Genomic DNA, 25,743 nt, shown 5'->3' with positions numbered 1-25,743 from the left:
TAAAGTGGACTACTGATTATATGTTGAGTTATTATGGAAATGATCTGCAACTCAAAGGCTATTCTGATGCTGATTGGAGAGGAGATTTAAATGAAAGAAAATCTACCTCTGGATTTTTTTTCTTACCGAATAATGGCACCATATGTTGGAGCAGTAAGAAACAAAAGTGTATAGCCTTGTCCACGATGGAAAATGAGTTCGTGGCATTATCAGCAGCAATAAAAGAAGATGTTTGGCTTAAGAGATTATTGGATCATTTAGGTGTTATTTGAAGTGCTGCAGATTCATTGTTGGTTAACTGTGATAGCCAAGCAGCAAAAGCGTACACCAAAGATTCAAAATATCATGGTAAAACCAAACATATAGATACAAAGTATACTTTTGTCAAGAATATGATTGCACGAAAAGATGTGAACTTAGAGTACATACTACGCATAGAATGGTAGCAGATCCTATGACAAAGCCAATACCTAGAGATGTGTTTTGTGGCCATATGAAATCTTTAGGATTGCGTAGAGGTTGATGTACTGAATATTGTAATTTCCCTAAGTGTTCACATTTGATGAATTTGTGTTTTCATCATTAATGCCTATGAATCTTTGTTTGATCTTTATGCATCTTAATGCTCAGTGCATTACTTTAAGTTAAGAGAAGTATGTCGGACAGATATAAGATTAGCCCATTCACACGGGTAATCGCCTCTATTTACTGTGTGATAAATAGAGATGAGACTGTTTTTAAGCTTATTATCTAGGTGATAATCAAGAGCTCAAGCTTAAAATACGCATGTCGCCTTAACTGAGTGTTAAGATGAGGACATAATACTTACTATGTTCGAAAGTAAAATACCCCACATATTTTATTTTATCTATCTAAGATGCCAGATGTGAGTTTTGATGAATTTTGTGAATGAGTAGATACGTGAACTCAAGTTAGACAATGGGTATGTCTGAATTATCATCTGTACGGTATTGAAAGGTGTAGACATACGCTCCATGGGAAATGAGTTAATACCGTAATATGTATTTCATACTACGTATGCATATGCCGACCAATAAGAGTGGCAAAAAGTTTGATCTCAACTTTTATTACGTGTGAGACTCTTGAGGAAAAAAGTTCCTCAATTTTAGTGCCCTCATGACTTTTACTTATTCTCAAGGTTTCTATTTAGTGTTTGCTATCTTAGGATGTTGCCAATGGTCATGAGTTTGATTCAATCTAATTGGGCATTTCTAGAAAAGCAAGCTGAACTGAAATTGAGAGTTTGAAGGAAAGAGGAAGATCGATTTTGGAGAATCACATTATAGTTTTGTATTCACCGGTTAACCAATTATGACTGTTTTTGTGATAATCACAATTGTGAATACAATATATATATATATATATATATATATATATATATATATATATATATCATTGTTTAAAAGAGATCAAGAGAGATATAAATGTGATTGATTGATCTAAGGTACTGCATACTAAATCTACTCGGAGTGTGATGCCCATTATGAGCTGCTATATATTCCTAACAGATGTATGGCAACGAGCTCTCCAAGTATGCTGGTCGCACGGATTATTCACCGGTATGAATGTTGAAGAGAGGTAAAGAGAATCTTGTTCGGCCCACCATGTGCGAGTGGGAGATGATGGTTTTATATGTACTGGGCTCAAGGCCCGTCCGCCCAAGTTGGGCCCAATAAAGGCCCGGCCCACGGGAATAGGGCCCGTGGATGGGGGAAGGTATAAAAGGGAGGAGAGAGAGAGAGAGAGAGAGAGAAGAAACCTCTTGGATAATTCAACGTACGTACGTTCCTTTTCCCGCACTCTCTCTCTCAAAAACAAAAAGAAGAAACAGTAAGCATAAGGCATCGTTCTTCTTCCCTTCAAGGCGCCATCGGATCGAACAGGACCAGATTTTCTTCCTCTAATCGGCGTGGGTGTCTAATCTGTGGCTAACAAGGTACGCTCGAATCCGTGGTGTGCTTTACGATCGGTGATACGTGTTTTTCCCGGGCTTCGTCTTCCGCATTGATTTAGGGGTTCGATTTAGTGTCGAATCCGGTTTTCGGGGATCCGTTATTCCCAACAGTTTTGAATGATGCGCACCAGCATTAGAGATTAGAATTGATGTAGATCGAGTTCTTGTTTTTGGTTACTCGAGAAACGGAGTGATCATTTGTGCTTTTTCGACAGCCTGCGAAGCTCGTGCGCGACGTGGTGGAGCACGCCATGCGCGATCCGGAAGGCAAGGTGATGAACGATGTCGCCAAGGCTGCAGATGGGGTTGTCATGTCTTTAGCAGATCAGGTGGTGATGCAAAACTTGTTCCTTTTTTCTCTTGGTAACTTATTGTTCTAACAAAAACTTCTGTCCATTTTTTTTTTTTTTGGGGTAAAGGTAAGTCCAACAAAACAAACGCTCAAAAGACAAAGGAGTCAAGAGAGTACCGTAGTACCACAATAAAAAAGAGTCAAACAACCATTAGGAGGCAAAACAACAACAAGAAGGGGAAGAACACAATCAATCAAAGATTGACGACCGCAATTCCCAACTTTGTTGTAGTCTTCTATTCCGGGAAATGTTTGTTCTGTCCATTTTTGTTCTTAAGAACGTAGATTTTTCTTTTACTTTTTGTTTTTGTTCCAAACTATTTCCTAACCAATATTGTATTTTGGAAAATAGAAAAATTAATTGATATTATCAAATGGATTTATGTTTTTTTTTTTGGAGAACAAAAGGACAGAAAAATTAAAAAAAACATGATTATTACCAAACAGGATCTTGAGGTTTAGGTTTTGCCACTATTCTTCATCGTCATTTGCATCACGTCTATCTGATCTCTAGCAGATTTCCAAGATGACATCCTCTCTTGGCTCAATGGGAGCTTTAGAAGCATCGCAGGAGCACGTTGAGAGCGCCCTCCTGCAGGTCGGTTAAACATCATTTCAAGTTTCAAGCGCATGCTTCATTGCTACCTCTGTCTCGCCAATCGTACCTGTCTTATGGAGTAACCTTAATTTATTCAGAACAAAATAGTCCGACAATTATGTCTGTTGCTGCAGATCTTTCGATTTGAAAACAAACAGCTTTCGCGTGCTGTCACGGAGGCCACTTTCGAGCTTCTCATTACCAAGCTTCTTCTTGGGATTTTGGATGAACGGCTCCCGCACACATGCAGTGGGATGCAGCCTCAGGGATCTCTGGACGTCTTGCTGTTTAAGATTCTGGTAATTCGGCGGTATATTTCGAGAAGCTGTGTTAACTTTGCTAGTTTCTTGTTCCAGTGGTTTTGACTCATTGTCGCATACGTATATATCCAGGACAATGTCGATCGGACTTCATCGTTTGTTGTCCTGATAAGCCTTTTACGCCCATCAAAGCAGCCTTCACTGGCTGGGAACCACAAATTCCATAAATTGGTCATCCAATGCTTAATGAGATATACTTCGGTGATCTAACTTATCCTTAAAAAATTTCTTATACACTTGTATTAGTATTTTTCATGACAATTTGACGAATAATTCATTATGATAAAGTCCCAACTTTCCTCGACCACGCAGGTTGTCAAGAGTATTATACACTCTGTTGATCTTGACAGCGTCCTTCTCAGCATCCACGAGTATCTACAAGAACTGGGATTGCGCAGAATCAGGCGAAGGTTTTCTCTAACAATTCGAGACTTGTGCTCTAGATCATTTACCTCCCATCTGGTGAACACATGAACTGATGTCTTTTGTTTGGCAATGCAATTCTACTCTGGAAAGAGCTGCCATTGGCAATAGTCCGCTGCAAATGATCCTAACCTTTCTCCAAGAACTCGTGAAGCTTCTGGGTACGGCGATCGAGGGTCACCTCTCGAGGATCCCCAGGGGCATGGACCCTCAGACTATTATTTTTGTCTACATCAATCTTTATCTCGAGGTAATTAACCACTGCATTCTCGTTTGGTGTAATCTCAATCTCAAAACGGCTTTTCCTAATAACTTATCGGTTTCTTGTGATGAAATAGACCCTGGCTGCTTCGAGAAGGAGACTCACATCGCCTCCTGCTGAGTAAGGTAAGCGGTGGTGATTCAGCTGGCTGCAGCCCAACACTCTCCCCCCTCATTCTGCAGATTCCTTGTGAGTCGTGACAGTGAGTACGCCGATTAGAGAACTTTTTAAGTCGAGATATATATATCTTGCCTACTATGTCAGACCGCGCTGACATTTTCGTCTTCGATGAATTTGCCTGTCTACGGCGCGCCATTAGGCATGAATGCTCTATGTTTCGCATCACAGCACTCAAGCAACGTGGTCGCCAACATTGCTTTCTTGTGATGTTCTGTGTCTGAGCATTGTTAATGGCATGATTTGTGATGCATGCCTTCTAGACATGATCCATAAAATTGGTTGGTGAGGTGTATAAGAACTTTCCTTGTCATCCATTGGGAAGTACATGTGCTTTTCATTTCAATGAAATGAAAAGCATTATACCTCTTCATTCATTCTTTTTGAACGAGATCCTATGCCGTGTCAGGCCTAAATTGACAAATTTAACCTTGTGTTTTGTTAAAACTAACACAATCCCAAAAACCCTCACATTCTCTCTCTCTCCTTTCTTTCTTTTCATGAGCAACAACACCACGCAAATGCGCCTCGCTGCCATTGCCCATTGCTTATGCCCCGTCATTGTACGTTGCAAGCTCATTACTCCCAAACTTTGGACCGAGTCAAAAACACCATCTTTTACTCTGGGGGCAAAAATACCCATCTCGAGTGAGCCATCAATTTGGTAGCTGAAATGGAAAACGACGCGATATGAGTAAAAATTAGAGTCTTGGCGCCTCCGGCGAAGACGGAGGTCCATAATTTGGATGGAGCTGCCATTTCAAAGCCGAAGACAATGAAGCTCTTATCTTAGAGAAACTCAGGGGAACTGGTTTGGATTCTAAAAGCCCTTTTTATCCACTGAAAATGTGGATGCAAATATCTAGCACGTAAAATCAAAATAGCAAGTATAATCAAAATTTTAAAAGATGGATCTACTCATCCTACAGCTAAGTGCAATCCTCGTCGTAGACCTTACCCCAAAATTGCCTTCGACTCGGATGTCATTGAGATGTGCGAAAATATATATTTTTTGTCAATTAAATGTCCTAATCGTCGACATGGTTAGTTTAGATTATCACGCCAAATTTGTATTAATTTTATTTCATAATTTTTTGTGATTACTTAATCTTAATTGTTTTTGGGTCAACCTACACCAGATCTTACTTAAGGATTACTTATTAAATATAGAAATAAGGACGTAAATGATGCATGAACTTTAGTTTTCGAACTTTTAATTTATTTAATGCCGTCTTTAAATTTTAGCTCAATGTGTGATGCGGTTCCTGCATTATTCAAATTCGTTTCTCGAATATATAATAATAATAAACTTAAATCAATAGAAAAATAACATTAGAGATTTTCATACAATCCATTAACTAATTTGAACCAAAAGCTATGGGATCACATGGTACATTAAATTTAATTTCAGAAATCATACTAAATTAAATCAAAATTAAGAGATCATAGTACATGTTGAGTTAAAGTTCAATGGCCCTTTATCTTTGGTACTAAGTTTTTTCATATTTTTTTTATCATTTGGAAATATTAATTTTGCAGCTCATCAAATGCTTAGCGTAATCACAGGCATTTAATCAAGACTGTTCTTTCTTCAAAGTTTCTTTTTTTCATGGTCGGTCTTTCTTTGAAGTTGTCACGCAAGCTTATCGTCTCTGTCTCTGTGTCTTGTTGGAAGATACGCAGCTTGACAGAATATTTGATTAATTCTAATCCGATTTGTACAGATCAATTAAGATTAGATCTAGAATAGATTGATTTGTAGGATCATTAATTTCCATGTTCACTCTTACTCTTGTATTATAATTTGTGCAAGAAATTTTCTAAGACTATGCAGGATGAGTTTGAAATGAGCATGATGGGTGAACTATCCTTCTTTCTCGGACTTCAAGTAAAACAATTGAAGGAATGAATTTTCATTCATCAATAAAAATATTTTAAAGAACTTGTTAAAAAGTTCGGCTTGGAGAATTGCAAAAAAACTGAGATACCGATGTCAAGTTCCTTGAAGCTGGACAAAGATGAAGGAGGAGAGAAAGTTTGACTAGAAGCTATACAAAAGTATTATTGGTTCACTTATTTATCTTACTGCTTCTAGACCTGACATTTTGTTTAGTGTTTGTATTTATGCCAGATTTCAATCAAATCCCAAAGAATCTCATTTAAGTGTTGCAAAACGCATCATCAAATACGTTGCATCAACCTCTAATTTAGGTCTCTGGTATCCAAAAGAAGGAGACTTTACTTTCCTTGGATATTTAGGCGTAGACCTAGCATGATGCAGAGTTGATAGGAAGAACACCTCGGGCACTTGTCAATTACTTGGGAACAAGACAGTATTTTGGTTTTCAAGAAAGCAAAGTACTGTAGCTCCTTTAACAGCAGAAGCAGAATATGTGGCTCTTGGAAGTTGTTGTTTACAAATTTTGTGGATAAAGCAACAGTTAAGAGATTTTGGAATCGAAGACTCATGCACCGAGATCAAATGTGATAACACCAGCGCGATTAATCTTACCAAGAATCCAATTCTCCTTTCAAGAGCAAAGCATAGAGAAATTCGACATCATTTTATTAGAGATAATATTCAAAATGGAGAAGTCTTGATTTAATTCATTGACTCAAAGAATCAACTAGCAGACATTTTTACAAAGCCTCTTGAGAAAAGTCAATTCGAGCTTATTCGTTCGAGACTCAATATCTTAAAGTCTGAAGAAGTTCAGACTCAGGAATAAAAGTCTAAAGATACTCAAACTCAGAAGATCAAGATTATTTTTGTTTTTAGAAATTTTTCTCACGGATAAAATCTCGAAAATGTACGTTCATCTATTAATCTGTAATTGATTGATGTTATTTTCCCCAATTTTCGTGATTATTGCAATCATTCCTTTTTAAAAAAAGAAGTTATTTTTTGAAAAGACGGTTATCTATTTTTTTTCAAAAAGGCAATTATTTTTTAAAATGCATTTTCTATTTTTCCTTTTACGTCGTTCCGTATGCTTCTTTTTGACTGCCTTATATACTGATCGTCTTCCTCACAAACCCTAAAAGCACAGACCTTCACTTTCTTACTTTTACTCTTTAGTTTCATCTTCAAACTTCTCACATTTTTCGCGAATCGAGTTTGGAATCTCTCAAAGATTATGAGAATGGCTTCCCAAAGAAAGTCTTCAAGAATCGCGAACAGGGGACCACAACACATGTGTGAGGGTCCTACACATTTTGACCTTACTGAGGAAGAAGAATCCCCAAGACAGCAGCAGAGCCCACAATATTCTCAACCGCGTCAATCTCCTCAAGCTAGACCTCAAGATATTGATCAAAGAGCGGAGGAAGAAATCATTGAAGGCGTAGAACCCATAAGATCTCAAAAGCCTGCTTTTATCTTTAAGCTTTACTCTACTTTGAAGAAGGGAGGCACTCCCTTGAACTATATCGATGAATTTTTGAAAGAGAAAGGGTATTGAAATGAAACCCACTTTTTGTGAACAATGAGACGTTTGGGAGTTGCTCCTACGGGGTCGGTAGAGCAAGTATTTGCAAATATACCAAGCGATCCATGTGTTGGAGGTCTTAGTCAGCCTGATGGGAATAATGATGCCAAAATATACACTCATTTTAAGCTGAGACTGGGTGTTGGGGCGAATATTCGAAGCAAAAGGACATATTTGTTTCGCTCGGATGAACACAAACGACTTTACACTAAGTTGCTAAAGAGAGGGGTGATCAACTAAAGAAGTGTGGACTTTGATTTCCTTGATTTTCTGAATGTGAAGTTGAGAGAGAAATTCACTCTTCTTCAACTTGAACAATTTTGCTCTGAATCAACGGTGGCTCATCCAGAACTCACTACATACTTCTATTCTAATCTAAGTTTCTTGGATGCGAATAGATTTTCTTTTAGTGTTTGAGACCAGGACTATATTGTTGATATTGACACATTGGCAGATGTGATTGGAGTAGAGCAAGGGGCATTTTAATCAATTAATGTGTCTGTTGGTTGTGCGACGGTAGAGCTTGTTCGGGATGGAATGGCTGAAGGAAGAATTTTGTACTTAAGGATGAATGCTTAAAACATTTTTCTTCACAAGATCGTGATCAATTGTCTCAGACCCAAATCAACTTTGAAGACCGACATTTCTAACTCAGAAGCAAAGCTGATGTATGCTATTAACACTGGCAAGAAGTTCTCTCTGCCTCACACAATCATGTTTCACATGTATAGAACGATGGTGAAAGACAAAGGCTAACTTCTGTATTAGCGCTTGTTACAAAGCTATTCAGCCTCCCAAGATTCTATGTGTTCGTACTTGTGAACAAATGGTGGTAGGATTGAAAATGGTTTCCAAAATGTGACTGAAGGAACTAAACAAAGCGTTGGAGCGAGTTAAGGAGAAAACGTCTGTCAAGACTCACCAAGTTTCTTCGGCTGCAAAACGGAAAGGGAAAGAGCCAATGACTGTTCCATCCAGAAAAAGAAGAGCACTCATCTTGGAGGATGAAGAAGATGAGGAAGAAATCACCATTTCCGCTCTTGCATTGAGAAACCTACAAGGTTTTGTTCCATAGACAGAGGAGAGAGAGGATCAGGACAAAGAAGAAGAAGAGCAAAGGAATGGAGAGAGAGAATCGATGAGAAAAGAAGCAGATGAAGAAATGATTGCAGAGGAAGAAGAAGGCAGAGGTGAACAAGAGGAAACAGAGAATGAAGAGTACTTCTCACCGCCTGAAGGCAATGAAACATAGGGAGTTGCTAAGAAAAGAGGTACCTCTTCAATCGTTTTTACTAGTGAAGATGTTAGCCGTTCACTTGCAGATCCAGAAGATATCTATACTTCTCAATTTCCAGAGGAAGGTCATGAGATTTCATCGCCAAATTTGGGTGCTCATGCTGACTTGCCATCATCTGCCAATACTCCTACCGATCATGTAGAGGCAAGCACTCTGACTGATAATTCAGCAGACTTTCGCAGAGTGCTTGAAGTTCTTATGGAGATGCGAGGCCATATTTATGCCATGAGATGCGAAGTTCAGAACTTGCAAAATGTAGGTCAAGCCTCTTCAATTTCCTTGCATGATCAAATTCATGCTCTTGCTCTTCAAGTTCAAGCTAATGCCAAGGGTGAAGAAGTGGCTCAACTGAAGGAGGACTTGAAAAAGCTGGAAGGGATTGTCCAGTCAATGAGAGATTTCCAGCTTGTTCGCGTTTTATCAGGATTTGGATTGTTTGATCGTTTTAATGTTTGCTGCATTATTTTAAGCACTGTTGGTATTTCATGGCAAATATAGTTGTTTATTTACAGGACTAACTTATTTCCTATGGATGCGGATTTAATGCTATCTTTTACTAAGTTAATTATCTTTTTTGAGATATCCATGTATGCTTGAGTATTGTTTTGCAGGTAAAAAATATCCAAATCTGCAAGAAAGTTTTGTCACTATAAAAAATGGGGAGATTGTTGGAGAAAACGTTTCCATCAGTCTAGTATGAAGACTTGCAAACTCTTTCATCAAAGTCTGAAGACCGCCGAACCACCAGACTCAAGATTCAGAGTCTACCCTAATTGACAGTTTCTAGACCGTCGAAGAAGACTTATCCAGAGTTGAGTATTTTTTTAAGGATTTGATTCTATCGACTAAAGAAAATCTCTCGGCTGGATATAGCATCTCGGAATCTATTATTCATTTTGATTCAGGTAATTTAGATCCGTTAATTGGTGAAAACATACTTGGAAGGTTCTATTTATGGAAACTTAGATCCTGATTGTATGGGTGAGCAGGATTGGTGGGCTATCGTCATATTCCTTAAATAATTCGAGATCTCCCTAATTGATTCTGTCTAACGAGTAAATTGGAAGAGCTCCTTTGGAAAGTGCCAACGGGTATGAAGGCATGGAGGAGTATATAAGGAAGACGTTTTAATTATTCAAGTGTGTGCGCGATAGATAAATTCCAAGGTCTGAAGCTCATTATTATTTGTCAATTCAATTGTTGAGCGTGAACTTGTACTCAAAAGAGAGTTTATACATTTGTGAGACCTTGAGAAAGTGTAGCAGAGTCTCTATACTGTGGAATCAAGGACGTGATACTGTAATGACTCTTTTGATTCATAGTGAAATCCAATCGGTGAGCTGTTAGTGCGGGAGAGTGGACGTAGGCTTGGATTAAGCCGAACCACTATAAATCTCGTGTTCTTATTCTCTTCCCTAAACTCTTTTACTTTACTCGTAACTTTATTTAATTGTTAGAGTCTCGTTTCTATTTTAAAGTCTACTGTTAAACAGACTCAGGTTAAAAGTAAAGTTTTACTCTATACTTTGCAAAAGTTTGTTTTCGCACCTATTCACCCCCTCTAGATGCTCATACTAGCATTCACAGCTTGAACTCATGTTGTTTGTTGATAATAGGTTGAGTGGTAAGGTGATTTCCTATCTTAGACCTAGAGAGTTCATTTATTGAACTTAAGCTCACCCTAATATATTTTATAGATTTGTTAGGTTAGGAGTTCATGGGCATTAGGTTAATGCTTTCGAAGATCACTAGTAAGGATCGGATTAGAGTGCGCAGCAAAAGCGGAGATGGGTTTATGTACAAAAGGTTTTGTTGTATATTAGCTACGGTTGAATTACTTGTACAATTGATCATAAATTAGTTATTTATTAGAAAATTGAAGTGAAATTAATTTATATATTCATTTGAGGTTAATTTTTATGGAAATTTAGGTCGTGACACCAACCTTGATGGACCTAGGCATGGACACCAAGGTCTCGAGCTTGGCTTTGATTGACACGGGCAAGCGCCAACATCTCGGACCCATCCTTGATGGACCTAGGATTCAAGGCTCAAGCGTTGAGGACCTTAGCATGGGCATGGAGATCCCGGGCCTAAGTGCCAAGGTCTTAAGTACCGGCGCAAAGATCCTTAGAAAGGGTGTTGGTGATTCGGGCTTGACCTTGATAGACCTGGTGTCGCAACCAAATTTTCGGGGGTGTGAACCACCTAGGGTTTGACTAATGAATTGTTAAGCCTAGATTTAATTCGGGCTCTCCCAAGTCCATACCAACTCGCGACTTAGGTTCAAGTTCTTAACATGCAATTGATTTTCAATCAGGAGTCGCCATTAATCTATTTTTGGTGGGTCGATTAGAAACCCAAGTAAAGTAATGGGAGATTCACTTTACTCCTACGAACCAGAGATTTGGGTACGGGGACTTGGTTACATTAGATTTCTCTAACGCCCTTTCGGTACCATTTCTTTTATTTTAAAAAAAATGTTTTTGCAGGCAGTTTGGATTGATGTTAAATCTAATTCCCTAACATGTGAAGTGTCCATGCAGGTGCGCAAACCACCAATTTAACACCCAAGAAAGTAATGAAATAATGCAGGACTTATCTCAAAACAACGAAAGCATCTGCAGTGTTAAATTAAAACCCACATCAACAACCCTAGATATGGTTTCTAATTAACACGCAATTTTTTTTTCCACTTAATTAATGAGAATCATGCTTTATGCAATGCATGCCACTAATTTAACATGAAATGATATGACATTACAACATGACTTAGCTATATGACCTAAGCGATATGACATAAATAAGCATGTAATCTATCCTGAAGCATGAGATGGATTTATTCTAAATTTTTTTTTTTTTATTTTCCATGAGATTCGAAATTAAAGAAATGCAACACTTAAATATGCAATCTAAATTAATCTAATGACCTAATTCTAATGACGGGCAATTTCTAATTAAATGAATCTAACAAAAATCACTAAATGACATGCATTGTATGAACCTAATTCTATATGACATGCGCATGATTTTTATTTTCCTAATAAACATGCAATCTATCATAATATGCAATGACGTGTAAAGAATGCTCTAATTCTAAATTTTTTTATGAAATTCGAAATTTAAAATTGCCAAATAATTAAACGTGCAATTTAAATTAATGAGAAGAAAATATAATATCCTAAATTAATGTTTTTGGTCTTTTTATTTAAGAAATTCGAAATAAATTTCCTATCCTAAACATGCAACATAACATCAAAACCAGTAACATCCTAACATGCATTTAACCTAACTCAATTATTTTTTTGGGTTTTTCCTTTACGGGAGCAATCAAATAAAAGTATCGAGAACAGCACAGCAACAAATCAGACAAGATATCATCCACGTCCATTTTGGAAATAAATTGACGAATCATATCTCGCGCACGAGATCGGATTGGTCAATTTCAAATAAAATCGCGAATCGTATCTCGAGCGTGAGATCGGATTGGCGATTTTTCTGTGCGATTGCGAGTCGTATTTCAAGCGTGAAATTGGACTATCAATCGTATGCACGTTGTGAAATTAGGAAAAGTTCCTAATTCATGAGAGATCAAGAGATCTCTTGGATATGGCAATATTGATCAAACATTCAAAGAAATATTGCGATATTATGAATTAGGCAGCGACATATATGAAAATAAGATTATTCGAGAGTCTTACCTAATTCATGATGTCACGTGAGTGACACTTCCAAATTCAGACGGATGATGGTGGCATCAATGATGGCTTATTGCTCCATGGTCTCAATGGAAACGGGTTAGAACGTCAACGGCGGTGGGCTCTGGAACTCGCTAGGATGCCGAGGAGCAATGGTGGTCGAAGACGAAGAACCAGGCTAGTGTGGAAAATCTGCAGAAAATATTAAAATTACAGGGACAAGGCGCACAACACGACAGGTGCCAATGAAGGGGTGGAGGCGGTGTTGTCCCTGGACATGTGAGCAAAAACCAGCGGGGAGTGAAAAATTTCCTCTCTGTACATTGCCGCCTCCCTCTCTCTCTAGCCTTGTCTTTTTTGACTTGTGGCTTTCAAGAATTTTTGCTTCTGTTGCATTTGACCGTGAGTGGATGATTTACTAAATTGTCTAACTACTCCGACGAACGACGCCAGTGGGTCACCATCTTCAATCTTCGAGGGCATTGCAATATTTATTTCTTCTGGCTAGCACCCACGATCTCTCTTTGTTTCTTCTCATGTCACTCACGAATCATACCTGCAACAACCAAGACAACGTGGAGTAATTTTTTGCCACAGAACAACAGGATCACGGGACAAAGATCAACAGAACAGCAATTCGTCACGGTGTTTGGTCAAGGGACAGTGTCGCTCGTTGGCACAGCGACAAGGAGCAGCTCTATTCAGCACTGGGCTCACGTCGAGAGTAGGGGTATCTAGTCACGGGAGTACAACGTCGCGGCAGTAAAAGATGGCAAGCCTCGACGTTGTGCGGGGATCCGTGGCTCAATGGATTGGCGACAAGCTCACGACCAAGAGGGCTTTTTCTTTCTTCTCTCTACTCCTCCATTGTGGCTCTCTGTACTATGGCCGTATATTCAATTTTTCTTTGGCCCCAACGAAACATCACCAGCACTTTAAATTTCTCCCCATGGAACCACACGAACCTTTTGCCAATTCCATCCCCTCTTGAGCTTCGGCTTTTTTATGTATAGCAAGGGCCATGTGTATCAATTGCATGGTCCTTTTTTCTCTTCGTTGGTGGGCTTCATAAGAGCGGTGATTCGCCGGCACTGCAACTTCTCGGTTTGGGATGGTCAGGCTCGAGCTTCGACAGCAGCTCGCCGTTATTGCTAGGGATTCTGCGATGGCTTAATAGGCCACACAGATGCGGCTTGCGTCGGGATGCCTCGAGAGAGAAAGGAGATGAAAGTGAGATGTTGACGGAGAATTGGCGTGAATCTCCACGGTAGCAAGAAGAATTTGACTTTGAAGACCTAGTGGGCAATGGGATCTTCAATTGGCCAGGGGCGAGTCTCCTTCTTCACGATTTCTCCTTCATGTGTAGAACATCCGCTCTCTCTCTATTCTTTGCTCGTCTCAAAATTGTGGCCGTGTGTTTCTATTGTATGGCCCCCTTTGAAACCCTACGCGAAAAACCATTTTATAGGCCGAAGATTAGGGTTTTAATTTCCTTTTCAAATCAACATCCGCGAAGATTTCTTTTTGTCACTTTTTTTATTTTTCACATCTCCTGATTTTATCGCCTAAAGATAAGATTGCAACCCAATTTTCTTAAATTTCAAAAAATCTACCGTAATATTTTTTCAAATCTCCATTTAAGTAATTTTTGTCATTAAAAGAAAATAGGCTCGGACCAATTTACTTGCTTCGTGGGCTTAGTCCGGCCTGCCAAATTAAAGCTTAGAACCACTAATCCGAATTCATTCACCACCGATCCAATAAAATGCAAAAAATGTAAATACACCTGAATCTATATGCAATGCAATTATTATTTTTTTAGGGATAAAATTAACCCCTAATTTTCTATGCACTAAATAAATAAATGGGCCGCCAAAATTTAGGTGTCAACACCTGGGTGTAGACGTTGAGGTCTTGGGGTGCAATCTTCATGGACATGGGCCAGGATTTGGGCATTAGCACCGGGATCATTGTCCTTGGTGTGGGATCTCAAGCCCAAGTGTTGTGGACCTGAGCTAAGCCTCAATAGACTCAAGCTCGAGTGTTAGAGATTCGGGCGTGAGCATTGGGATCTTGAGCCTACTCTTTATGGATCCAGGCTAGGGTGTTGTAGAGTTGGGCAACTATATTGAAGTCCTAGGCCGAGTCACTCGTGGCTAGGCCCAACCTCTATGGACTCGTGCCTGGCCTTTTTGGACTTGGCCAAGCTTGGCCTTAATGGACCTTGATAGACCTAGCTTGGGGAGGCAATCAAGGGGCCGGGAACAAGTGTAATGGTTTCGCTATCCAAACCTAGAGTTCCTAGTCTAAAGACTGATATCTAGCTATACTTTGAAGGATTAATACCAGAAAAAATCCCAAACTAGTACATCCGTGATAAATTTACTTTATATTAATTTCCATTAAATTTTTATATCAAATTGCTAAGTTTGATGACACGTGGTAGTTGACGCGTGTACCAGTTTAGGGTTTTACCCACTATTTATGATAGGTGTACCGGTTTATGACATTTCGTGGCATTAATCCAATTTAATGAAAACTAACCGATGGGATTAAATTTGTCACAAATGTACCGGTTTTAAGTTTTTGGTGGTAAAAAATTAGTTTGAGGTAAATTGGTTACAACTATACCACCTTGGGATTTTTCATGATAAAAAATTAATTTATGATAAATTTGTCGTAAGTGTAGCAGTTTGGGTAATTATTATAGTATTAACCCTCTTTTAAAAAAAATATTTTTGATTTTTTAAGGAGGAAATTATTTTCTTGAATTTAAGTATATATTTTCTATTAACTAGGAAAACATTTTTCATTAACTCATTCTCTTAAGTGATCCAAATGCCAAAAAATAAAAATAAAAAATAGCGAAAAAATAGTTAGTGTCCTTTTGCTCTAGAAAAAGTATATAAATGATACTTATGGATTGTAGATCAAGAAAATATGTACAAATAATCATATACATAACTTACTGTGAGATTCATGAGATCAAATGGCTTTGATCAACATTCGTTGTCATGTGTCAATCGAACCAATCCTTCTTAAACTGATGCATGCATGATATCATTATACAATTTGTCACACCCAAAAAAGAAGAAGAAATAGGCATAATGATATGGCCATCGTTCCACTTGAAGAAGGTAGTCTCAAACAACAACTATAACATGTTATTTGACACACACGCGCACACACACGCACACGACAAAAAATCAAGTTGGTTTCAATATTAAGTTTGTACGATCCACAAAAAAAAAAAAAAAATGTAAACCAAACAAACTATCAACAACTCCTTTAAACCATACCTAAAATCCAACTTTCAAAAGTCCCTATGATAGCACTCTTGTATTATTGGTTGCTAGAAGAGGAATTTGAAAAACACCAAAAATAAATGGAATAAGCAACTATAGTTCAATGAGTAACATATCTATTTTGGGCAAATCAAGCAACTACTATATATAATTAAAACACAATCATAACTCGAGCATAACAAACTTCAAGATCAAAATGAGTTATATATATATTTCAACATGACATATTCATAGCAAAAATAGTCATTTAAATCAATAATATCGAAACAAATATCAATGATCTAGTCGATTGATCAATCTCAACACACATGTCAATAATCCATCCCAATGACTAATCTCAAGTTCGGATATCAACCATGATCATGCATGACGTTCCATGACAAGGCAACCAATCCCCCTCTTAACAAGGTGTCCACTTATATTGTCGATGGCTGGCTCATAAAGATATCGTAAATTAGTATGCATACTTATAAGCTCTCCTATGGACTCACATAGATACTAAGCGGTAATGCCAACTCACAACAACTTTCTTCACAATCCACCAAGCCAAATCGAAAATCAACATCACAAAGTCATTTACAAAAATAAAAATAAAAAAATCACACAATCTTTCGTAGCTCAACTCATCCAATAGAATACCTTTTGCAACTCAATTCATAAACACTTCATAAACTATTTCAAATAATGAAAAGGGTAGAAATGCTCGATTTGAAATTATGCAACAATAATGTTGTAAATATACTTTTCCTCTTCAAAGGAATATAAAACACATCATGCTTCTTTAACTCATAATATATATTCTTATAGCATTTCAAGGTCGAGGTTTATAAAACCAAAGAAGATAAGTATTACTCATCTGGAAATACCGAAAACCAATAACATGCAACTAGACCAGCATCCACCGGTTTCGATGGACCGTCTAGGAATTGGACTGGATCGATCAATTCAGTCTGGACTAGGTGTTCCGATTCCCGGTTCAGAAAATCTTTCTATTCCGATTCCCAGTCCCCAGATAGAATCTGACCGGATCGGAGCACTCCAACTTTTATTTTTGTCTTCTTTCTCTTTCGCACAGAGTGACCGTTTCTATTATTTTTTATTTTTCTTCCCCTTCAAGTTTTTTGACTTTTCCAAAATTTCCATACTTTACAGAGTCTCTCAGTTTCCAGGATCCAGATACCAATGGCGAACAAAATCAGCCGCACGAGCAGTGGCTCGAGCCCGGCGGTCCAGGACGGCTCGAGCAGGGTCGGCTGGGCCGAGCTGCCCCAGGATCTTGTACGAGCCATCATGCGGAGGGTCGTGGCGTCGGAGGGCTCGTGGCGGCGGAGGAGCACGGTGGCTTGCGCGGGAGTTTGCCGGAACTGGAGGACCCAGGTGGAGGAGGTCTTAGGGGTCCCCGGAGGTTCTGGGATGGTGGCCTTCCTATTGTCGTCCGACCCGGTGAGTTGCCATTTGCGCCCCTCTGATCGTATATTGTTCCCGATTCTGGTCATCCGAACGGTCGATCCTCGTCGGTTTTCGAATGCGCGTGATACCCAGAAGTCGTTGCCTCTGGATTGAAGTTGGGTTTGCTTGTTCTCGTGGCGTTTTCATCACGAGCTTGACGAGAAAGCGCGGCGCCCGGGGGGGGTGTCTGAATTGTGTTTTGCGAGGACTGTGCAGATGGGTTGATGATTGATTTTGAATGATGTGCGCCAGCATCGTAGATTAGAATTGATGTAGATCGAGTTCTTGTTTTTGCTTACTCGAGAAACGGAGTGATCATCTGTGCTTTTTCGACAGCCTGCGAAGCTCGTGAGCGACGTGGTGGAGCACGCCATGCGCGATCCGGAAGGCAAGGTGATGAACGATGTCGCCAAGGCTGCAGATGGGCTTGTCGTGTCTTTAGCAGATCAGGTGGTGATGCAAAGCTTGTTCCTTTTTATCTTGGTAACTTATTGTTCTGACAAAAATTTCTGTCCATTTTTGTTCTTAAGAACGTGGATTTTTCTTTACTTTTTGTTTCTGTTCCAAACATATTTTCTAATCACTATTCTATTTTGGAAAATAGAAAAATTAATTGATATTATGAAAATGAATTTATGTTTTTTTTTCTGTTCTGAAGAACAAAAGGACAGAAAAATTAAAAAAACATGATTATTACCAAACAGGATCTTGAGGTTTAGGTTTACCACTATTCTTCATCGTCATTTGCATCACGTCTATCTGATCTCTAGCAGATTTCCAAGATGACATCCTCTCTTGGCTCAATGGAAGCTTTAGAAGCATCGCAGGAGCACGTTGAGAGCGCCCTCCTGCAGGTCGGTTAAACATCATTTCAAGTTTCAAGCGCATGCTTCATTGCTACCTCTGTCTCGCCAATCGTACCTGCCTTGTGGAGTAACCTTGATTTATTCAGAACTAAATAGTCCGACAATGATGTCTGTTGTTGCAGATCTTTCGATTTGAAAACAAACAGCTTTCGCGTGCTGTCACGGAGGCCACTTTCGAGCTTCTCATTACCAAGCTTCTTCTTGGGATTTTGGATGAACGGCTCTCGCACACATGGAGTGGGATGCAGCCTCAGGGATCTCTGAACTTCTTGCTGCTTAAGATTCTGGTAATTCGGCGGTATATTTCGAGAAGCTGTGTTAACTTTGCTAGTTTTTTGTTCCAGTGGTTTTGACTCATTGTCGCATATGTATATATATCCAGGACAATGTCGATCGGACTTCATCATTTGTTGTCCTGATAAGCCTTTTACGCCCATCAAAGCAGCCTTCACTGGCTGGGAACCGCAAATTCCATAAATTGGTCATCCAATGCTTAATGAGATATACTTCGGTGATCTAACTTATCCTTCAAAAATTTCTTATACACTCAGTATTAGTATTTTTCATGACAATTTGACGAATAATTTGTTATGATAAAGTCCCAACTTTCCTCGACCACGCAGGTTATCAAGAGTATTATACACTCTGTTGATCTTGACAGCGTCCTTCTCAGCATCCATGAGTATCTACAAGAACTGGCAATGCACAGACTCAGGCGAAGGTTTTCTCTAACAATTCGAGACTTGTGCTCTAGATCATTTACCTCCCATCTGGTGTACACATGAACTGATGTCTTTTGTTTGGCAATGCAATTATACTCTGGAAAGAGCTGCCATTGGCAATAGTCCGCGGCAAATGATCCTCACCTTTCTCCAAGAACTCGTGAAGCTTCTGGGTACGGCGATCAAGGGTCACCTCTCGAGGATCCCCAGGGGCAAGGACCCTCAGACTATTATTTTTGTCTACATCAATCATTATCTCCAGGTAATTTACCACTACATTCTCGTTTGGTGTAATCTTAATCTCAAAACGGCTTTTCTAATAACTTATCGGTTTCTTGTGATGAAATAGACTCTGGCTGCTTCGAGAAGGAGACTCGGATTGCCTCCTGCCGAGCAGGGGAAGTGGTGGTGATTCAGCTGGCTGCAGCCCAACACTCTTCCCCCTCGTTCTGCAGATTCCTAGTGAGTCGTGACAGTGAGTACGCCGATCAGAGAACTTTTTAAGTCGAGATATATATATATCTTGCCTACTATGTCAGACCGCACTGACATTTTCGTCTTCGATGAATTTGCCTGTCTACGGCGCGCCATTAGGCATGAATGCTCTATGTTTCGCATCACAGCACTCGAGCAACGTGATCGCCAACATTGCTTTCTTGTGATGTTCTGTGTCTGAGCATTGTTAATGGCATGATTTGTGATGCATGCCTTCTAGACATGATCCATAAAATTGGTTGGTGAAGTGTATAAGAACTTCCCTTGTCATCCATTGGGAAGTATATGTGAAAAGCATGATACCTCTTCATTCATTCTTTTTGAATGAGATCTTATGCCGGTCCTAAATTGGCAAATTTAATCTTGTGTTTTGTTAAAACTAACACAATCCCAAAAACCCTCACATTCTCTCTCTCTCTCTCTCTCTCTCTCCCTCCCTGCTTTCTTTTCATGAGCAACAACACCACGCAGATGCGCTGCCATTGCCCGTTGCTTATGCCCCATCATTGTACGTTTTTTTTTTTTTGGTGATTGAGGATCCATCGGAGCCTGTCCTTGTCGGCTTACGCCGATTTAGGGTCTCACGGGCCTCTGCGATGGAGGCCCAACAGTGACTATAGCTCGAGGGAAACTGCCCAGCAAGTCACCGCCGTTGCGAGCTCATTACTCCCAAACTTTGGACTGATTCAAAAACACCATCTTTTACTTCGGGGGCAAAAATACCCATCTCGAGCGAGCCATCTATGTGGTAGCTGAAATGGAAAACAACGATGTTGTCGCGATATTAGTGAAAATTAGGGTCTTGGCGCCTCCGGCGAAGACGGAGGTCCATAATTTGGATGGAGCTGCCATTTCTAAATCAAAGACAATAATGAAGCGCTTATCTTAGAGAAACTAAGGGGAACTGGTTTGGATTCTAAAAGCTCTTTTCATCCACTGAAAAAGTGGATGCAAATATCTAGCACGTAAAATCAAAATAGCAAGTATAATCAAAATTTTAAAAGATGGATCTACTCATCTTCCACAGCGAAGTGCAATCCTCGTCGTAGACCTTACCCCAAAATTGCCTTCGACTCGGATGTCATTGAGATGTGCCAATATATATACTTTTTGTCAATTAAATGTCCTAATCGTTGACATGATTAGTTTAGATTATCACGCCAAATTTGTATTAATTTTATTTCATAATTTTTTGTGATTACTTAATCTTAATTGTTTTCGGGTCAACCTACACCAGATCTTACTTAAGGATTACTTATTAAATATAGAAATAATGACGTAAATGATACATGAATTTTAGTTTTCGAACTTTTAATTTATTTAATGCCGTCTTTAAATTTTAGCTCAATGTGTGATGCGATCCTTGAACTATTCAAATTTGTCTTCTCGACTATATAAAAATATTCAATATTGTTTATAAACTTAAATCAATAAAAAATAACATTAGACATTTTCATTTAATTTCAGAGATCATAGTATATGTTGAGTTAAAGTTGAATGGCCATTTATCTTTGGTACTAAGTTTTTTGATATTTTTTATCATTTGGAAATATTAATTTTGCGGCTCATTAAATGCTTAGCGTAATCACAGGCACTTAATCAAGACCGTTCTTTCTTCGAAGTTTCTTTTTTTTATGGTCGGTCTTTCTTTGAAGTTGTCACGCAAGCTTATCGTCTCTGTCTGTCTCCCTGTATCTGTATCTGTCTCTCTATCTGAGGAAAGCAACTGTGAGAAGTGTGTACTTTACGCCAGAGAGAGAGAGAGAGAGAGAGAGAGAGAGATGGCTTCCTCGCTGGTTCTGGCGGTGGTGTTCGTGCTCGATTTGATAGCCTTTGCGCTCGCTGTCGCTGCAGAGCAGCGGAGGAACACCGTGAGTGGTCTTTGTCCAGCGTGCTCAGCTACAGCATCGAGATTTCTTTTGCTGTTTCTGTGCATCTCTTCTTCTTTTCTTTCCCTTTGCATCGTGTGGGGTCCTCGTTCGCGTCCTGCTGACGCTTTTTGAGCTTCTGGGTCTGAGACTCCGGGGTGGTCTTGAGGACTTCCCGGGGGAAATCTTCCGTGAGTTGTCTAGCTCGAGTTGGTGCCTGTGAATTTGGTAGATACGTGTCGTTCTGTAAAGGTTGACGCCGTGCGAGTGCTGTGCTCGGTTTGGAACTCGCCCTGCTGCTGAAACTTTCGAGTGTCCTCTGTAGGAGACGGGCTCGGGGTTTTCAGGAGAAATTGCAGGCAGTTTTGAGCTAGAACACATGTTTAGTAGTTTAAGGATATATTTTTTGTTGTAGTTGGTTGAGCTTTATGTCCTTGCTGAGAATTTATACTGATTTCCAATCTCCATTATAGGGTTATATTCATCCATGAGCTATAGTATTTGATGGGTTTTTTTTTCTGTTGTTTGGATGCAAATCTACTTTTGACTTTTGATTACTTTGGCTCTCTGTTCTCTTCTGGATCGGCTATGAACTTTGTGGAAGTATCGCTGAATTTGGTTCTTCGATGCATGAACTTGAAGCCTTGGCTCTTGTTATAGTGAGCATATTGAAGGACATGATCCAGTCCGTAATAGTCAGCTTGAATTGCTCTTTTTTATGTTAGTATTTGTGCTATGTGCTTTGTGCTCTGTTTGGTTTCTCTGTTGTTAGTAGCGGTGCAGGTGGTTCCTGGATCCCCTCTTTGATGTTCTTGTGCTTATATTTGATTGCCATCAAGCAAGGACAGATTTGTAGGAATTACTTGGGAAAGTAGTAGCTTTAGAGTACTGGCTTCGCAAACTATATTTTAAATTCTGAATCATGTTTCTGTCAGCTAGAAAATAATGTTAGATCATGTGTTGGTAGTTCAAAAATGACTGTAACTGTATGCTTAACTACTTAAGTGGCCTTACTAACTGTCCTTTCTACATCTCCTCCTCTCTGTTCTGCTTACTGGCAGCTTTTGTTGTATGGTTCTCATATAGTTGATGTGAATGTATTCTTATCGGCTTGTTTTGCTTGCATTGAGGCTAGTCATCCCGAGATGTTCTTAATGAGTTGAAGCTTAGCTTACCTACCAGGAAAAAAGGGGTTCTGGTGTGTATTCAGTAACAAGATCTTTGATGATTATACAAATGATTGCCAGTTCCATGACCTGATTGTGAAGGCTTGAAAGAAACAGTGAAGTGCTTTCCTTTTCCTTTCTTCTGTCCATCTTAGAAAAGGATAGGTAATTTTGGGACTGACCGTGTTGTTGGAGACTCAATATGTATGTCAATTTATGTTGATTGTGTAATATCCTGCAATCTTGGGTTCCTATTCTTTCATGTGTGAACATAGTATAAATACATGTGTGCAGTCTCAATGACAGACGGTTGTTCTCGCTAATCATTTTTCTTGTTATCACAATATATGTAGTTAAGATGGCTCTATGATCCTTCCCATTTGACACTTTTTGCACCTTTAAGTGTCTTGAATTGAGTATTTGCCTTCACCTTCTTGAGGCACCACACCGCCTAGATCATAGATTTATAAAGAGTTTGAACCTGGACAGGTTTGCGAATCCTTGGAGTCATCATCATATGCTGCATAGGATCTGCCCTGTTCATGTGACGCCCTGTTCATGTGACGCCTGTTGTTTTCTTGTTCTCATCTTGTTCTTTAGGAATTAGTGGCATCCAGCTATACCTAGTATAACAAGAAAAACACAACTTGCCAATTTTATTAAGTGTCTTACATCACTGACTTCCATTTTGTGATGGTTCTCTTATTGCTTTGTGCAATATGCACATTCAGCTCCAGTCAGTACCTAGTCACGCCAAGACTCTGGAACATGTTCACCAGGATCTTAACAGTTGTCACATATCAGTCCAGCAATACTTGTGAAGTTTCTCTTGGGCATATAATTCATATGGAGACGTGCAGTATAAGACATACATAATGTGTATATACTAGTTATGACGAATATAAGTAGTGTGGACAGCTTACTCTGGTTGATCTCACTTGGGAATGTCATTTCTGCAGGCGACGATTGCGGAAGATGCTTCAGAGAAGTATTGTCATTATGATTCAGACATTGCGACCGGGTTAGGCGTGGGATCCCTATTGTTCCTTTTGGCTAGTCAGCTTCTGATAGTGGCAGTGAGCAGATGCTTATGCTGTGGAAAAGCTCTGTTGCCAAGTGGTTCTAGGACTTGGGCTATAGTACTCTTCATTACCAGCTGGTATGTGCTCATCCAGAATGCCAGTTGTGCTTATCTTGAGACATGAGATGGTTTTATTGCTAAAGCATTGATTCCCTATGCTATGATGCTTATGTCCCCAATTTGTAGTTCTGGTCATATTTGTCAACCCTCAAGACCTCGGTGGTGACCCATGATTATTTTCTCGGATTTTATCTTGTAGGGTATTCTTTATTATTGCTGAAGCTTGCTTGCTGGCTGGTTCCGTGAGAAATGCTTACCACACCAAATACACTACACTAATTTCCAGTAACCCCCCATCATGCGAGACCTTGCGGAAAGGAGTCTTTGGGACTGGGGCTGCATTTATCATCTTCACGGGCATCGTTTCCGAGCTTTATTATGTTAACTATTCCAAAGCAAATGAAGCTGTTGCACCTTACACCAGAGATACCGGCGTGAGGATGGGGAATCTGTAGCCGACTTTGGTAAGTGGACAGAAACGTCTGGGTCTAGTTGTTGAGCTCTTGCATCAAACATAGCTGGGAATCGTTATGGATAGCTGTATGCGTGATAGAAAGTTCCAATTAGATGCTGGTTTCATGCCGGTTGTTGTCTTGACTGCATACAGCAGTTGTGTTACTGGTAGATGTTTGCTCATTCAGGATTGTCAAATTCTCTCCTGAGGTAAGAGTAGCTTTTCTAACCTCTAAATTTACAGTTCATGTAGTAATCTTTCTTTTTGGATCAAAAACGGTTCTCGATTGCTTGCTTTTGACTAGGTTAGCATGAACGTTATTTCAGAGTTTTATAAACGACCCTTTTGGTGCACTCTGCCTTATGGTTGCCCTTTTAAATGAAGGGATTTACTGGTCTATAATGTACTGGAATAAGCTGTCGATCATCAGGAAAAGTAAATCGCGCAAGTAACAGGTCCGCACAAAGGGTTACCAGAAGGCAGTTCAATTTATCTGGTTCAGTGCAATTTTCCTTGTAGCAATGTGGTGTCCATAATGTAAACTTCTGCACGTTTATACTAATCCGACCAGTGAGGTTCACGAGTACGATGCAGGAAAACCATGCATATTCACAATATGTATTGATATTTGTTCGCAGGATCTTGAAGGTAATACAATCGACAGCTTGGAAATCTTCAACCAGTTGGTCTTAGGATCGGATTTCTTCGATTTCTCTAGTCGAACGTTTCAATCACAAGTCACCCATAATGAGAAGCATTATGCTTTGCATCGAAGTTATGTACACGGCCTATGTAAAAATGTGGATTGGACAAGTTAGTGTGGATCTCTTGACAAATGATCATGTGTCAGTCTCGACAAGTGATTCATGCATCCATGCATGCAAAGGCACCTATGTCGCCGACTCCTGTTGGTATATGTAAACTCGACATCGTGGTGTTGTTAGTGAGGTGATTGGGATTTTCTGTTTAAATAAGTGCAAGGTCTTGAATTCGATTCTTTCTCAATTCAATCTCTTTAGTCAGTGAAAAATGGAGTATTTTCTTGTGTATCTTCTGTCGCTTCGATCTTAGTCGTGTACGTATAAAATTGGCCTAATGCAGTCGTTGAAGCACAGATTTACAGCACTACACGAACAAAAAGTTAAGAACTTGAGGATTGCATTTAAATGTCGATCTTGTTGCCAAGCCTCAAAGTTGTGACCCGCCATTCTTATGCAAGAGTAATGGTAGGGACAAATTTGCAAAATAATTCATAATCGGAAGTATCAAATTCTACATGAGTACTTAAAAATGGAACATCTTCGTGCACTTCTCCGATTTTGGTCAAATGAGATCCTTTACCTTCTGGATGGATTAAACCCAATATTTATGGAACTTCTAAAGGCAGCCTAGGACTTACTGGTGCAGGGGTTTATTTAGAGACGAAGGAAGTAGACTCCCTTGGTGGTTTTGCTGCGTTCGTAGAAATATGTTTGTCGACACAAGGAGAATTTTGGGTTTTGTGGTTAGAACTCAACTTCACAAAACAACTTAATTTTCATAAGATCATCATCGATTCTAAGAACATCACAAATCAAATTAATCCAAAATTCTTGATTGATAATGGTGGCCCTACTTTGCTTAAAGAAATCAGAAGACTGTTATGCTCCTGTTTTGAGTTTAAAACGCATCATTACTTTCGGGAAGT

The 25,743-nt window shown here is 39.3% G+C and overlaps 3 protein-coding genes across 4 annotated transcripts; all 3 read left to right on the top strand.

The window, feature by feature from the left end:
- The first annotated feature begins 2,822 nt into the window (after positions 1-2,822).
- LOC108959192 (protein MOR1-like) lies at positions 2,823-4,054 on the top strand. The gene is made up of 6 exons (XM_039310700.1): positions 2,823-2,925; positions 3,060-3,224; positions 3,318-3,446; positions 3,558-3,655; positions 3,762-3,918; positions 4,007-4,054. Exons 1-6 carry the CDS (start codon positions 2,854-2,856, stop codon positions 4,052-4,054), a joined length of 669 nt encoding a protein of 222 aa, XP_039166634.1. The 5' UTR covers positions 2,823-2,853.
- A 12,945-nt stretch (positions 4,055-16,999) lies between these two features.
- On the top strand, positions 17,000-19,699 carry LOC104441044 (protein MOR1). Its single transcript, XM_010054048.3, has 8 exons — positions 17,000-17,338; positions 17,681-17,794; positions 18,118-18,198; positions 18,333-18,497; positions 18,593-18,721; positions 18,834-18,931; positions 19,038-19,194; positions 19,282-19,699. Exons 1-8 carry the CDS (start codon positions 17,078-17,080, stop codon positions 19,342-19,344), a joined length of 1,068 nt encoding a protein of 355 aa, XP_010052350.1. The 5' UTR covers positions 17,000-17,077; the 3' UTR covers positions 19,345-19,699.
- Positions 19,700-21,080: 1,381 nt separating this feature from the next.
- Positions 21,081-25,061, top strand: LOC104441042. Of its 2 annotated transcripts, XM_010054047.3 has the most exons (4): positions 21,081-21,298; positions 23,421-23,620; positions 23,802-24,066; positions 24,695-25,061. In XM_010054047.3, the coding sequence occupies exons 1-3, from the start codon at positions 21,209-21,211 to the stop codon at positions 24,055-24,057; spliced, it is 546 nt and encodes a 181-aa protein (XP_010052349.2). In that variant the 5' UTR covers positions 21,081-21,208; the 3' UTR covers positions 24,058-24,066; positions 24,695-25,061. The 2 variants fall into 2 exon arrangements, with proteins under 2 accessions (XP_010052349.2, XP_010052348.2); XM_010054046.3 differs by lacking the exon at positions 24,695-25,061 and having other exon boundaries at positions 23,802-24,409.
- The last annotated feature ends 682 nt before the right edge of the window (positions 25,062-25,743 follow it).

This window comes from Eucalyptus grandis, chromosome 4, assembly GCF_016545825.1.
Source record: "Eucalyptus grandis isolate ANBG69807.140 chromosome 4, ASM1654582v1, whole genome shotgun sequence".
Lineage (NCBI taxonomy): Eukaryota > Viridiplantae > Streptophyta > Magnoliopsida > Myrtales > Myrtaceae > Eucalyptus > Eucalyptus grandis.
Note: the sequence above shows the minus strand (reverse complement) of the source record. Positions and strands in the feature narration are given on the sequence as shown.

Bases quoted from the DNA above. Each gene is read 5' to 3' on its own strand.
- LOC104441042 (XM_010054047.3), top strand. From the start codon at position 21,209: ATGGCTTCCTCGCTGGTTCTGGCGGTGGTGTTCGTGCTCGATTTGATA. The intron at 21,299-23,420 runs GTGAGTGGTCTT...TCATTTCTGCAG, and splicing joins CAGAGCAGCGGAGGAACACC to GCGACGATTGCGGAAGATGC. The intron at 23,621-23,801 runs GTATGTGCTCAT...TTTATCTTGTAG, and splicing joins GTACTCTTCATTACCAGCTG to GGTATTCTTTATTATTGCTG.
- LOC108959192 (XM_039310700.1), top strand. From the start codon at position 2,854: ATGACATCCTCTCTTGGCTCAATGGGAGCTTTAGAAGCATCGCAGGAG. The intron at 3,447-3,557 runs GTGATCTAACTT...TCGACCACGCAG, and splicing joins GCTTAATGAGATATACTTCG to GTTGTCAAGAGTATTATACA. The intron at 3,656-3,761 runs GTTTTCTCTAAC...TACTCTGGAAAG, and splicing joins TTGCGCAGAATCAGGCGAAG to AGCTGCCATTGGCAATAGTC.
- LOC104441044 (XM_010054048.3), top strand. From the start codon at position 17,078: ATGGCGAACAAAATCAGCCGCACGAGCAGTGGCTCGAGCCCGGCGGTC. The intron at 17,339-17,680 runs GTGAGTTGCCAT...CTTTTTCGACAG, and splicing joins TCCTATTGTCGTCCGACCCG to CCTGCGAAGCTCGTGAGCGA. The intron at 18,498-18,592 runs GTAATTCGGCGG...ATATATATCCAG, and splicing joins TCTTGCTGCTTAAGATTCTG to GACAATGTCGATCGGACTTC.